This window comes from Tubulanus polymorphus, chromosome 1, assembly GCF_964204645.1.
Source record: "Tubulanus polymorphus chromosome 1, tnTubPoly1.2, whole genome shotgun sequence".
In the NCBI taxonomy this organism is placed as follows: Eukaryota; Metazoa; Nemertea; class Palaeonemertea; order Tubulaniformes; family Tubulanidae; genus Tubulanus; species Tubulanus polymorphus.
The window spans coordinates 853,319-867,402 of NC_134025.1; the positions used below are offsets into that span (position 1 = coordinate 853,319).

The following is a 14,084-nucleotide window of genomic DNA, read 5'->3' on the forward strand; positions in this document are numbered from 1 at the left end:
TTCTGCTTGAGTGTCAGTTTTTTTCTTTGTTACTATCTACAACATCATCTTCTTTAATCATTTAAGATTTAAACTATGAAATAGTGATTCGTATGACTCAGTACGATCTGAGAGCAGTTGGAGCGGGCTCTGATTTTACTACACCTAAAACATGTACACCGACAATCAACTTCGCTCCCAATTCTCAACGGGTAAGAACCACAAAATCCGTATCTCACAATCCAAGCCTATAAATCTGAAATATTTCATTTGCCAATTTATGAATTGATGAAAAATTATTACAATGCTACTTATCTTTTTATCACTTAATGATGAAACCTCATTATCGGGACTTTAAATATATTTTTTCTTGTTGTAGCATCAATATTCAGTATCAGGATAAAGTCGAAACGTTAAATAAACTACTAACTCAATGAAACATCTCGGACTATATTTTGATTCTGTGTGGGATTGAATTAATTCTAATGAATATACTTGTTCGTACATTTTACAGTTGGGTCTACTGGTTGGACAGACATATTCTTTATCTGGTTCCGCTTCCTGTACGCTACCGAGTGGTGCGGATTGTTCTACGATACAGTTTTTATGCATCAGAGTTCAGGGCAATCCTACGAATGTCATAGCTCAGGATTATTTAGCAAATAATTGGAAATGTCAAGATTTATCGACAGTGACATCCTGTAGTCAAGGTAGGAAGCACTCGATGAAACCCTTTGATTCACACGAACAGCCTCATTCAATCTCTTAAGCGGAAACAGTGTTTCCGAGATCAAACATGTTAGATTCCGCGTGTTCTATGTTACCCGTATTTCCTTGTTTCTCTGCGTCGTGTGCCAAGAAAAAACACGACGCTATTTCTTCAAATGCATGTTTTTGTGTCGTCATGACGATTTTGCTAGTGTCCCTCCCCTCGGAGAATGCTCATTCGACAGAATCTTTATCAACAACCATTGTAGCATTTTATTCGTTTAAAATAAATGCCACCAAGTGTCCTATAGACTGAGAGCTAATATAGATTATTAACCCCTCTTGTGAACAATATACTTGATATTGAATGAAACATTGCGCACTGAGTTTGAATGATATAAATACCTTCGGTTATAATAGATTTCAGACTTTTTTTTTAGTGTTTTTGTCGTACGCGGTTCAATCGGTATATTTACATTGAAAGAGGTAAATCCGAACGTGTGTTTCAACAACAGCCGCCGCCGCCACGCACTGCAGAAGTGTTCATTCATTTATCAGATTTTTAGACCTTATAAACATCCAAACGTTTTACGAATCAAAATTAACGAAGTCAAATTCTAACAAACAAAAAGGAGTGAATGTGATATACATAGAAAAACCCACTTTCCACATTTATTTGAAGAATTATCGGAAGCAGAGAATTTAAAAAAGAGCCGGCGTTTCGGTCTCTAACTCCGCAGACGTTCGTTACACAAATCATTCGTGAATTCTGCGCATCCCGTTGCTGTTCCGTTCCATTGTTGAATATGATTTCCATGTCGTACTTCGTCTGACGATAAGAAAAAAATTATTCGTTGTGTATTTTTAGATTTGGAACTGGTTTCGTTCACAGCGCCCCCTGCGATGATATTATCCGTTCCTAAACTCGGCCAATCTGTGTCAATAACTCTAAAGAATGCGGCTACACCAGGACCGGGCGCTGATATCCATAGCGTTACTGGAAATAGTATCAACTATAAACTAGAAATGGGTTATTTTACTGATAATCTGGGAGCTACTCCGACCGCCGGCGCTACGGCGGTAACTTTAAGCGTCAGTCCAGTTTCAGACTTACAGAAATCACTGACAGCTCAAACATCCCTCATTCTATCAGCATCAGTAAACTACGCAGCATTAACTAACGCGTTTTGTGCGCAGGCTGAATTCGTGTGTATGAAAGTTTCAGCAGGTTCCGGCGCTGGATTTTCAGAAACAAATCTTAATAACAACGTCAAGTGTCAGCCATTGTCGCGAAGTTGTCATCCAGGTAATACTGCAGTGCCACCTGCGTCTAGAATGGCCATAACATAAAATACTATGTAACTGATAACACACGAATCACGATGCCTGTTCAATATGCAAATTCTACTATTTGAATATCTATATACTTATCAAATTCAATATTTTAGATCCAAAAGCTGTAACCTTGACAACGACAGTGACGTCTATAGTTTCCGATACAGCGACATCTATACCTTTAAATCTAGTGATCGATAACGATGCTGTAAGTGGTAATGATATAGTAGCATCGACCGCCGCTCATTTCGCATTGGAAGCGTTCTTCTCGACGGATAACAGCGGGTCCAACTTACTGGGTACTACACCTTACCCTGTGACAGTACCGGCACAAAACAGCAATACTGATGCGTTATTAGCTACAAACAGTACATCTATAACAGGCTCGGTAACAATGACTTTACCTTCCTCAAAGTGTAACCCGTTACACTATATCTGTATCCGACTACTACAAGGAGCTGACACTCAATATAAAGACGCTGATTTGACGAATAATGTCACGTGTTTTTCTATCGATTCATTCAAAGGATGTAAACCAGGTAAAATAGTAATAAAACTAATGAAAGATATGAATTCGCAACACCTGACTGATCACCACGGCTAAATTATCAACTCTCTGACCAGACGACTCTACCACCACGACTGGTCTGTGGTCTAGTGCTTAGCACGCTTGGCCAGCACCCTCGAGGATGAAGGTTCAAGTCCTGCTAGGGTTATGGTTATTTAGGCCATTTTTATTGTAGTAGTAATTCACCTCCTTGGTTTAGGGTTACCTACAGCAGATGATGGTTGATCTAATAATTAATTGCCCCTAAGATACCTTTTTCGTCGTTTCTTCGTCGTTCCATCAGGTTTCTTTCTAATCGTCAGTTTCATAGTAAGACTAATGTAATTACAGATCCAGTATTGACTGCTTTTTCAATCTCTCCAACACCTCCAACCACCACCTACGTGTCAGATGTAAACAGCAATTCTGATATTAGCGTTACTATCGGTAACGCGGCAACAGGGGGCGCTGCTTCAAATATCGTCAGCGATTCCGTTAAAATCAACTTCGTAATAGACGTACGTAGATGTCATGTATCAAAACATTTTAAACTAATTCATAATTGCTTTATTGATTTTCAGTTTTTCGCTTATTTCAGGTGATCTTATCCGATACCGATTTTAATGTAACCGCAGCAACCGTATCACAAACATGTACAACATCTCTAACGTCTTTAACTGATGCATTAAACGCCGGAGCTACTGTTACAAAAACCGGTACAACTTCTATTAATATACCCAGTTCTAAATGCAAACAGATACAGGTAAAATAGCGGTCCACATTTCATAATGTTTTGTACGATGATGTAAGGTTGTCTGAATTTTCTGACGCGTTTGAATATTTTGTTATATATATATATTCAGTTCGCCTGCGCTCATGTTAAAGCAGGTTCAACGGCTTCTTACACCGATGAAAACCCGAATAATAACTACTATTGTGTGGATATTGTAGCGAAAAAATCATGTGAACCAGGTAATTTATAGCTCCAATAATGAATCCAGCCGCTCGTCGCTTACTTCCCCGATGTTGTGTGGTCCGGTTTCTCACCACGACATTCGTCTGGTAGCCACGACAACCGTCCGGTAGCCACGACATCCGCCTGGTAGCCACGACATCCGTCCGGTAGCCACGACATCCGCCTGGTAGCCACGACATCCGTTCCGTGATCCAGCATAATCATCGGGAAGGCTTTCGTTGCACATAAACATGTTCAGAAGATAATTGATTGAATAGACATAAGAATTAAAACAAATGAATAATATTTGAAAAACGAAGGGTTTAAATAAAACCAATATGTATTTGATACTTTTACAGATTTGGAAGTAACTTCAGTAACTCCATCACTTCCCACTACCAAAATAAACGATCAAAATGCTAAAGAATTATCACTTTCAATCGGGATCACTAACGCTGCAGCCGTATCCGCTACTGACGGCAACAATATTCTCATTGCCATAGCACCAGCGTTCAATTATGACGTCATAGCTTTCTTTTCGAATAACGCGGATCCTACGTAAGTTTATACCGCCGGAAATATACTAGGTCATCTGCATCAATCATTCTTATAATTATGATCTAATGTTTATTGTTTCTAAATTGTACAGAGCGAACACTCTGGGAGAACCGAACATTACATCGATAACTTACACAACAGTAGCGGATAGACGCGCCGGATTGACACCAGGTGGCGCTGCGACGATTAATGGCGCCAAATTCAGTACGACAATACCCGCGGCAAAATGCGCGAGCTTCGATTACGTATGCGTATACGTCATAAGATCTACTTCCGGTCAGTGGAGAGATTCAAACTACACGAATAACGTCAAATGTGGTGACGTCACGGCGCTTAAAGATTGCGCCCCTGGTAAATAGCATTATATCCACACGGGAAACTATTGAAATGTATTTTAGATTCAAAGTTTTCGCTTCTTGTTTCTCGCTAAATTGTGTGTAAAATTGTAAAACGTGTATTAATTACATTAGTTACAATATTACATTGAAACCGAATAGAGATGATTTTGGGGAAAGAAGGATCAACAACAGCAAACTGAAAATAATGTACATTATCAATGTTTAAAAATGTTCAATTTTAATCATAGTATTTTTGAACGTGCCAAAGACTCATGCATTTAAAGAACAGCCGTGTACGAATACGGGAGATGTTGTATTCAATATATCAGCTGTTGATGGTAATAACGATGTATTGACATATTCAATACAAACCGCCGGATCACCGTTTTCAACAACAGGTAAAAATATAGAATTCATTAAACATCAGGGTCCAGTTCCACAGTTGTGAGTTAAGATTTTACCCTGGGTTGAAACATTAAAAATGAACTAACTTTAACTCAGAGTTAACTCTAACTCACAACTGTGGAACTGGGTCCAGGGGCCGGATGCACATTCATAGCTTAGACCAGTCTGAGACCAAATTAGTTATCTAGCCTATCTGACAACTTAAGACCAGTCTTAATATTCAAGACCACCTTTGGACTTAGGTCACGACTGTGCAAAAGACCCCAGGTTCCACAGTTTGACTCAAAATCCGTCCTTTTCAATGTTTTAAGTCTGGATGGAGTCAAATACAAGAACTGTGGAACCTGGTCCACGATCCATCTCGATTAGTCACTACAGTGTCGGCTCAATCTATTCTGTTTTTAGGTTCTAAAATAATTCTGTCGTCATTGGTCGATTTTGAGACTGGTCCAAACAATCGACCAATCACCGTTCGAGTTACGGATGGAACGACACCTATCGACGGAACCGTAACTTTCACTATTGACGACTGTAACGAGGTTCCGGTGGTAGCCAATCAGACTGCTTCATGGGATGAAAATAAACTGGGTTTAATTCCGAGCCCGGCGATGACGGCGACTAACCCGGAATCAGTGGCCGGACAAACTGTACAGTTTAGTATCAATTCAACAAATCCAGTTACAACAGGATTAGTTACAATCGATCCAAATACAGGTAGAATCCTCCTCAAAATCCTCACATAAAATATACTCCAAAAAGACTTCAGGTTACTCTTCGTATTTCAGGGATAGTAACAGTGCTGCCACCTGGGTTAGATTATGAAACTAGTAGTGTATACACGCTGACAGTGTATGCTACAGATAACGGTCTTCCATCGATGACTGGTATCGGATATTTCACTATAAATGTCGCTGATAAACCCGATTCTGTAGTTATACATAATTTAGACGATACTGTATCTGTATTCGAGAATGTGACGACAGGGGGCGCACTGTTCGTTGTGAATGCTACGGATCCTGATGGTGATACGGTTTCATTTTTACTCTCAGCTTCTCCTGACGATGGTAAATTCTCGATTGATTCAGCCACAGGTTCGTATAATCCCTCTAGACCCCCGTTTCGCATCCGTCAGGTGCGGTGGATTAATCTTAACGGATCCCTGAACGAATAACCATAGCCAACGCAACAACATCAACGAAATCATTCTTTCAAACCCGATTGATAATTCTTCATAATCTCGAATCCTTTGTTTAATGCACATGTAATTTGCATTAGTATAGGTGAAATTGGCTATAAAGCTATTCAACAAAGTACCCCGCTTCAAAACTCGTTTTAACCAACCATTTCGAAGTGTGGGACTCTGATAGAAATTGTTTGTTGTTCATTTGGTCTCTATGATAATAACGAATTCAGAGTTAAAGCATCTTATTCATCAGATAGATGTATTTTGTATTTGTTTATAGGTGAAATCAGTTATAAAGCGGTTCCACTGTTTAACTATGAACGGATACCTCAGTATAAACTAACAGTAATGGCTAAAGATGGCACGACGACCGGAACAGTTCGTACATTAACATTGAATATAATAGATACCCCAGAACCTCCTAGATTCATCAACCTACCCGCTACTATAACAATACCAGAAAATAGAATCAACATCGCTGATTACTATACAGTATGTATTTACAATCCTGTTCTATCAACATGAGAGATATACGTGTATTTTTCATACGAATTATTACTTTTTCATAAATATGGACTAATTTCGTGTTTTAGTTAAAGGCGCAAGATGATGAAGGGGACCCGATAACGTTCACCATTTCGAGCTGGTCCCCTAAAAACGGAGCGGACAAATTCAAACTTACAAGTATTGACATGAATCAGCCCTTGATTATATCCATCACCTGGGTGAACTTCGGTTATCTGAGTTAGTCGACTATTTGTCAACTAAGTGAAACCGATTGTCAGTCAGTCGGAATTCTTATCCGAAAATAATGCATCTCAGGATTGAGCACGTTAGTTCGAACCTAATTCCAAGATGGCCGACACTATGGAATGCGTTAAGAACGAACTATAGCGCGTTCGATTATCAGCTCCGACGAAATCCGAAGTTCACCATCAGTTTTCCGCCAAAATATCAAATCCCTGATTATGAAAATTAAGTTAATTCTATCAATCAAAAGTTGGTTTCACTCCGCTTTCAATTGTTCCACAACGAATTGTTGCTGTATGATCTTGTTTTTTTAGATGCGGGTCAATTGAGTTCGGTGCTGAACCCAGGCCTGAATTACGAAGCGAATCAAACGTACAAACTATCAGTGAATGCTTGTGACAATACTGGGTGCGACACTGGCAGTTTAACTATCGATCTGAAAGACGTCAATGAGTTCCCACAGTTCACTCCTGTCTCGTATAGATTCATACGAGTTGTTGAGGTATCTACAACAAACTCTTTACATTCATCTGTCAAACATTTATTTCATTTATTCTTGATATTTTTATACTACAAATTGTTTAAGGCAGTTAAAAACGCCAATGGCGCAGAAGCTGTCTGTTTTCCACTTTCCATACGTGGAAACTATGGCTATGACCGTCATAATGACAAAGACAAGTGTCCCCTGTGAAGTTTCTGGGTGTTTCAAGTATCATTAAATTCTAACGATTTGATAAGATAAAAAAAACCACTATACAAAGATTAAAAGAATTTAAAAACAAGAATTTATTTATTCAATCTAAATTATATAGAATACACGACGTTTATGGTCTCCTCAGATACCCCTGCTTTTAGTCTATATCTCACACATGACGATGATCTCTAGTGTGAGATCGAAACGTCGTGTATTCTATATATTTTAGATTGAATGAATAAATTCTTGTTTTTAAATTCTTTTAATCTGTAGATAGTGGGTTTTTATCTTATTACCCGTTCACCACGTTTGAGTGTGTTTATCGTTCTCTAACGATTTGTTTATCGATTTACCGAGGCAGCGAGGATTCCACTTCTCAATATTACAGGCCATTTTATGAGAGCATTTCTTCACCTTTAGAGGGGCCTGGTACATGAGACTTTTGACCGCTCGTGAAAACCAGGTTTAAAGCGCTCTAAGCTAGCCTTATTCATCTAGCCGATCAAGCGTTATTTAAGCCCCATTATCATCATTTTCATTGCTGTTATCATCAAAATCATTTATGATTAAGGAAACGGCTAATAAATCTTTATTGATTTAAACCGTTGAATTCTTGATTACGTAACTAAAAATGTGTGTATTTCTAGCCGTCCGTGAATATCAAACTGACATCAATCGATCCTGATCGATCGGATAAAGCCACGTACTCAGTCATGCCTGGTCCTTACTCCGGGTTCTTCTTCATAAATAAAACATCGAAAGAATTGTTCAGTTCGTCTTTGAATTATGAGAGCAAAACGTTACCGAATCACTTCTCAATAGGTAAATAAATCTGTACCTCGATATACGAGATACGAGATACGATATATATATATATATACGAGATACGAGATACGACATATGAGTTTTTTTTCCATTAACAAATCAGTATAATATGATATATTTAACATTCAGAATAGACATTGATAATGTATTGATATTAGATTAAGGACTGTACAACAGTAAACTTCATCTAGCAGTTTTTTATAAAGATATTTTTGTAAATCGCATCTTTAGAGAAACAGTAAATGTTAGTTTATAAAACCTTTTCTTATTGGTATCTAAAAAGAATAAGATTCATTTACTGTTCTTCTGAAGATGGGATTTAGATGACTTCCGAAATTATCAGGTACATAAACTTAGACAATGAGTATCATCTCGTGGTATTAATCATTGATAGATTAGTAATATCTCCGTTAAGAAGTCGACTATTGTTTACGTATCATTTCAGATATAAAAGTCGAAGATAAAGGAAAATTATCATCAATTTTACGATGTTATTTTGAGATCGTGAATAAAAATGATGAAACGCCGAGATTCTTTCCAAACAGGATTTCGGTGACCATTAAAGAGAATGATTCTCCTGGTAAAAAACTGGCTACATTCAGAGCTTTCGATTTAGACATTGGTAAATAATAACCACTGACAAGTACGGTTGATAACTCGGGATCCAGTTCCACAGTGTCATAAGAAAATGTATTACGTTTTGCTTTTTTAGTGACACTGTGGAAATGGATCCTTCAACTCTGAAATTACTTAGTTTGCAACCATTGTTTAAGTGTAGAGTTGAATTTTATGTAAAAGCTGAATAACTTTGCTTTATCAAGAAGTGTTACATTTTCTCACTTCTTATTCATCTATTTTTTGATAAGGAACATTTGGAACATTCGACATCAGAGTAGATCCGACCAGTTACGCATTTTCATATTTCGAAACTAAAACAATCGATACGCTTAAAAATGGTTTAAAAACCGTCGATCTCCTTCTCAAAACACCGCCAGATAAAGAGGTCTATAAAACTGGTCCACCGACTTTTAAGATACAAGGTATAGATTGCTGTATACCCGGTGTGGTTAACACAGGGGAGGCGACAGTAACAGTTACATTACAGAACGTCAATGATAATATACCAGTATTCAAACAAAGTCTTTACGATTGGGAAGTTTCATCTACGGCAGAAATAGACACAGTTATCGGACAAATAGAAGCTACTGATGGTGACGTAGGTAAGAATCCGTTATATTTAAAATTATCTTCAACTGAATTCACACGATTCGAATCTTGTATATTCAACAAAAGATACAACGCGGCGGTTTTGGTTGTTTTCTAGCAGTTATCGCCAGGGGCTGCTTACATAGTCGACACTTAAGTCCAAAAGTGGTCTTAAACGTTAAGACTGCATTTATAAGTCGTTAGTTTGGCTATAGAACTAAGATGGTCTAATGCGAGTCTTAAGTCTAGTTCATGACCGTGGATTCAGTCCCATGATTAAGTATAAACTTAGAACAGTTAAAATTCGAATTAATCATCGAAAACCATTAAGCCTTATTTTTTCCTTTTCCTAAATTATTCGCATTATCTTTTGTTAATATATTTGCAGCATATTTTGAAGTAACGTACGAACTGTTGTATCCTAGTGGTGAATTTATTCTGGGTCCGATTAACGGAAGTGTTAGCACACTAACGACACCTATGTTAGTTTATCATGAATACTTACTATATGCTGTAGCTACGGATACTGACCCCAACTGGAAATTCACCTCATAGTAATGTATTTAATGTTTAATATTCTATCAGAATTCGCTTACAAAGTTTTACGTTTCTTAGAACTGTGGAACTGAGCACAGAAGTTTCTAAATGTTCAACGTCTTCAAAATGTAAAATAGAAATACGAATTTCGTCGAATTAATGACTGTAGACTTAGAACTAATCCGAGCGTCGTATTTCATGAATTCAGCTTTACGACGATAAGAATTGATACGTTTAAAGAACAAGAAATACTGACTTCATGGCACACGAAACAGACTGAAAATTACTACAACAATCCTTCAAATCTACAGCAGTTCCTCTCAGAGGCGAGTGGACTATGTGCGCCCTGCAGAGCTAAACTACATAACATCACTACAGACAGGTAGTCGTATAGATGACTACTCTTTCTGACAACTTTTATTGTTCTAAATAATGAGTATAATATATTATTTTTTGTATTTCAGTAACAACGACACAATTCTGAATCTATATTTCATAAAAGATTCGTCGTCTATGGACATCGGCAACATCGGCAAATCTAAAGAGTTTTTCAGAGCTGATTCTATCATCGATAAATATACTAGACCTAATACGGCTGGTATTCCACTGTCGTGGGTTTCAGATAAACCGATATTTACTAAGGACGGATTATTCAATATATCTAACACTTACAATATCACACCCGTCGAACCATATATCTGGTGGTTGGATAATATTATTGGTCACATACTAATAGGAACTTGTATGACATTATTATTAAGTTTGTTTCTGGGATTTATTATCGGGATTGGACTCTGCTGCAATCCGCGAGCAACTCCTATCAGGTGGGTCCATTACAAAATCAGTCACTATTTTCTTTTGCTCTGATGATGATATTTAGAAACTGTTATTCTTCAACTACGAGTACTTGGAACACACAAATCTGTGAACGAAAGACAATTTATTCAAAGTGTAAATTTGGAAATCAAAAGGTTTATCGACGCCACGAAGTTTCGGCTCTTACAAACAGTCATTATCTTGTTGTGGTTAACTGTTATTGTGTTTGTTTTGCTGACCTGACATTCTAATTGTGGAATTTTACTAAAATCTGCAATTATGTTTATTACGAATGTCTCTTCGTTACAGGCTCGAGTTGGATTCAGCTATTTTTGACCTGCGTGAAACTAGAGTTAGATCAACAACAGCAGCAGCAACAACAGCAGCAGCAACAGCAGCAAGATCAACAGCAACAGCAGCAGCAATATCATCAGCAACAGCAGCAACAGCAACAGCGGCAAGATCAACAGCAACAGCAGCCAATATCAAAACTACTGCAATCATTAAAAAACAAAACAATATTGCACTGAATCACATCGCTTCATCATCTAATACACCGTCAATATCTACACGTTCTTACAACGATTCGAACTCGGGACCTCCGACACGAGAAACAACACTTAGTAATGATGATATTATCGAGGATGAGCCGCCGTCGACTCCGAAATCTACAACTAGAATAGCGAGAATTTACGATCAAGGTAAGCGAGGAGCAGAATGACTCAAATCAACCAAGAATAGTCCGTAGAAGGATTGAGAACAGATCATAGTTCTAAAACCGATCTAACAACTTAACACCAGTTTTGAAATTGATTTAAGACAACTTTTAGACTGAATTCACGATTGTTCATTATTGGGCCCTGATCATTACAGTTTTAGATAATAGATAAAGAATGAACGATATGAGACTAGGTCATTATGAATTATGTAAGATTTTGATGTTTTTAATGTTTTTAAGATGCTGGAAAACCGTATGATTTCAACACGGAAACAAACGAAAGGTCGTACGATTATAACTTCGATAATAAAGTGTCGCCATCAGCGAGAGATGTCAGAGACTGGTGATACCTATGTATCAGAGACTGATGATACGTATGTATCAGAGACTGGTGATACGTAGCCTATGTATCAGAGACTGATGATACGTATGTATCAGAGACTGATGATACGTATGTATCAGAGACTGATGATACCTATGTATCAGAGACTGATGATACCTATGTATCAGAGACTGATGATACCTATGTATCAGAGACTGATGATAGTATGTATCAGAGACTGATGATACCCATGTATCAGAGACTGGTGATACGTAGCCTATGTATCAGAGACTGGTGATACCTATGTATCAGAGACTGATGATACGTAGCCTATGTATCAGAGACTGGTGATATTGATGTACTGAACAATCCGCCATATTACATGCATTGCTTGTTTTATGTTTTCATTGAATAAAATTGTTAGTTTTATTTCGTTACGCCTTGTTTCAGTTAGTGTAAATGGATGGTCTTTAAAATATTCGAATCTCACCCCGAAGATACACATTTTATACAAACTTTGTATCGCCGTGTTAATCCACTGTGCTGCATGAATAGCATTCAACAAGATCAGTTGAGTAACATTTCTGAGGATTTCAGTAATATTTATTCATTTTTTGCATATATTTATTATAAGTATTTATCTAACCATAAAATTTACTTAACAGAATTAGTTAATTTATATAAAGTATACAGATATATTAAATTTGAATCTTTAAAATTATAATTCTTTGGGAAATCTGATTTCGATAAATATATATTATATATCATTAATAAAACTTTCTTTTTATCGTAAAATATGGAATAGAATTTACAGGGATAGAAGAAAAATCAAACAACGGATGAAAGATGTAAATATGTACGGATAAATGAGAGGATATACAGCGAAACCTCGTTTCAGCGAACTTCACTGGACCACAATATATGTCCGATAGTTCGTTATATCGATTTTGAAATTAATTAAATTTTCTTACTTGGGACGAAATTCTATGTTTGTTGTATCCGATGAATCGTTGTATCCGAGTTCGTTATAACGAGGTTACACTTAACGCGCGTTTACTCAGAGTAGAGAATTGATTATAACCAACTTTATACAAATTCAAAAGTTTAAAAACGAAATCTATTCATCGGCGGTTACAAATATAGATGCTACGTTTTGAACTGTCGGTAGATATCATCGTTACGAGTGACGTATTTCTTACCATATTCCCTCCTCGCGTGAAACTATATATCTCCGGGGTTCGCACCTTTTAAAACCATATACCTCCCCTTAACATCGACGAACATATCCGAACCAATAACTGTTTTAATATCTCGCCGTGTTTTATCGCCGAACCCGCTGTACGTGTGCGTAAAAGCGTGGTTCGTGTAAGCAGATTTCGGCGGAGGTTTATTCTGAAAGTTCTGAGCTTTCAGCCACGCGCAAATCTTCTTTTTCCGAGGCGACGAATTTGCGTCGACGTTCACAGCGCTACATTTCTGTCTCAGAAAATCGGCTGCATCGACGCTGATATCCGGATTAAAGTTATTATGATAAGGCACATAAACCGAATCACAAATCGAGACGGCCGAATCATTATTCGATGACTTGTATTCCTCTAAAGCCCTGGCCACCATTATCGGACCTGCTTTTCCTAATAAATCGTTCGCTTTCGTTCGTTTATGCGCTGCTTCCAAATTACGAATGATATGCGCGAAGAACCTATGACCCGGCGTTGACATGATGATGGCGCTCAAGGGAATAGTCTGTAGACCATGCGCCAGGACTGTATGGGCTTCATTATCCTCGGGGATCAGTAGCGAATGAGAACGCGTTAGTTTCTCATCCCATCGTTTTAACGCAGAAACGTCGAGATCGGCGTAAACACCACCGAATTCATACATTATAAAAAAACCTCATAGCATCAGCGCGATTCATATAAACCGGGTAACTACGAAACAGTTGGATGTATCTCGGGAATCGTCTGCTAATAAATTCATCGGTCGTGTTCGCCGTCCAGAACCGGTTTTCCCAATCGGGTTGATATTTGCGCCAGGTTTCGACGTATTTGATCAAAGTTCCCGGAACCATCTCAGTGTTCCAAGTTTGGTGAAGTCGTTTTGGTATCTTTGAAAGAGATAAGATAGAAAAAAACTTTTTGATACAATTTCTAAATTTCATACGGAAATTTCATTTTATCGTTTTCTATATAAAAAACAAAATTATGCTAA

General features: G+C 37.6%; 1 protein-coding gene across 1 annotated transcript; it reads right to left on the reverse strand.

Moving 5' to 3' along the window:
* Nucleotides 1-13,097: 13,097 nt before the first annotated feature.
* Nucleotides 13,098-13,757, reverse strand: LOC141915282 (uncharacterized). The gene has a single exon (XM_074806762.1). The coding sequence runs from the start codon at nucleotides 13,755-13,757 to the stop codon at nucleotides 13,098-13,100; it is 660 nt and encodes a 219-aa protein (XP_074662863.1).
* Nucleotides 13,758-14,084: the final 327 nt, after the last annotated feature.

What these genes read in the sequence shown, in the direction of transcription:
- LOC141915282 (XM_074806762.1), bottom strand. Translation starts at nt 13,757, where the DNA reads ATGTATGAATTCGGTGGTGTTTACGCCGATCTCGACGTTTCTGCGTTA.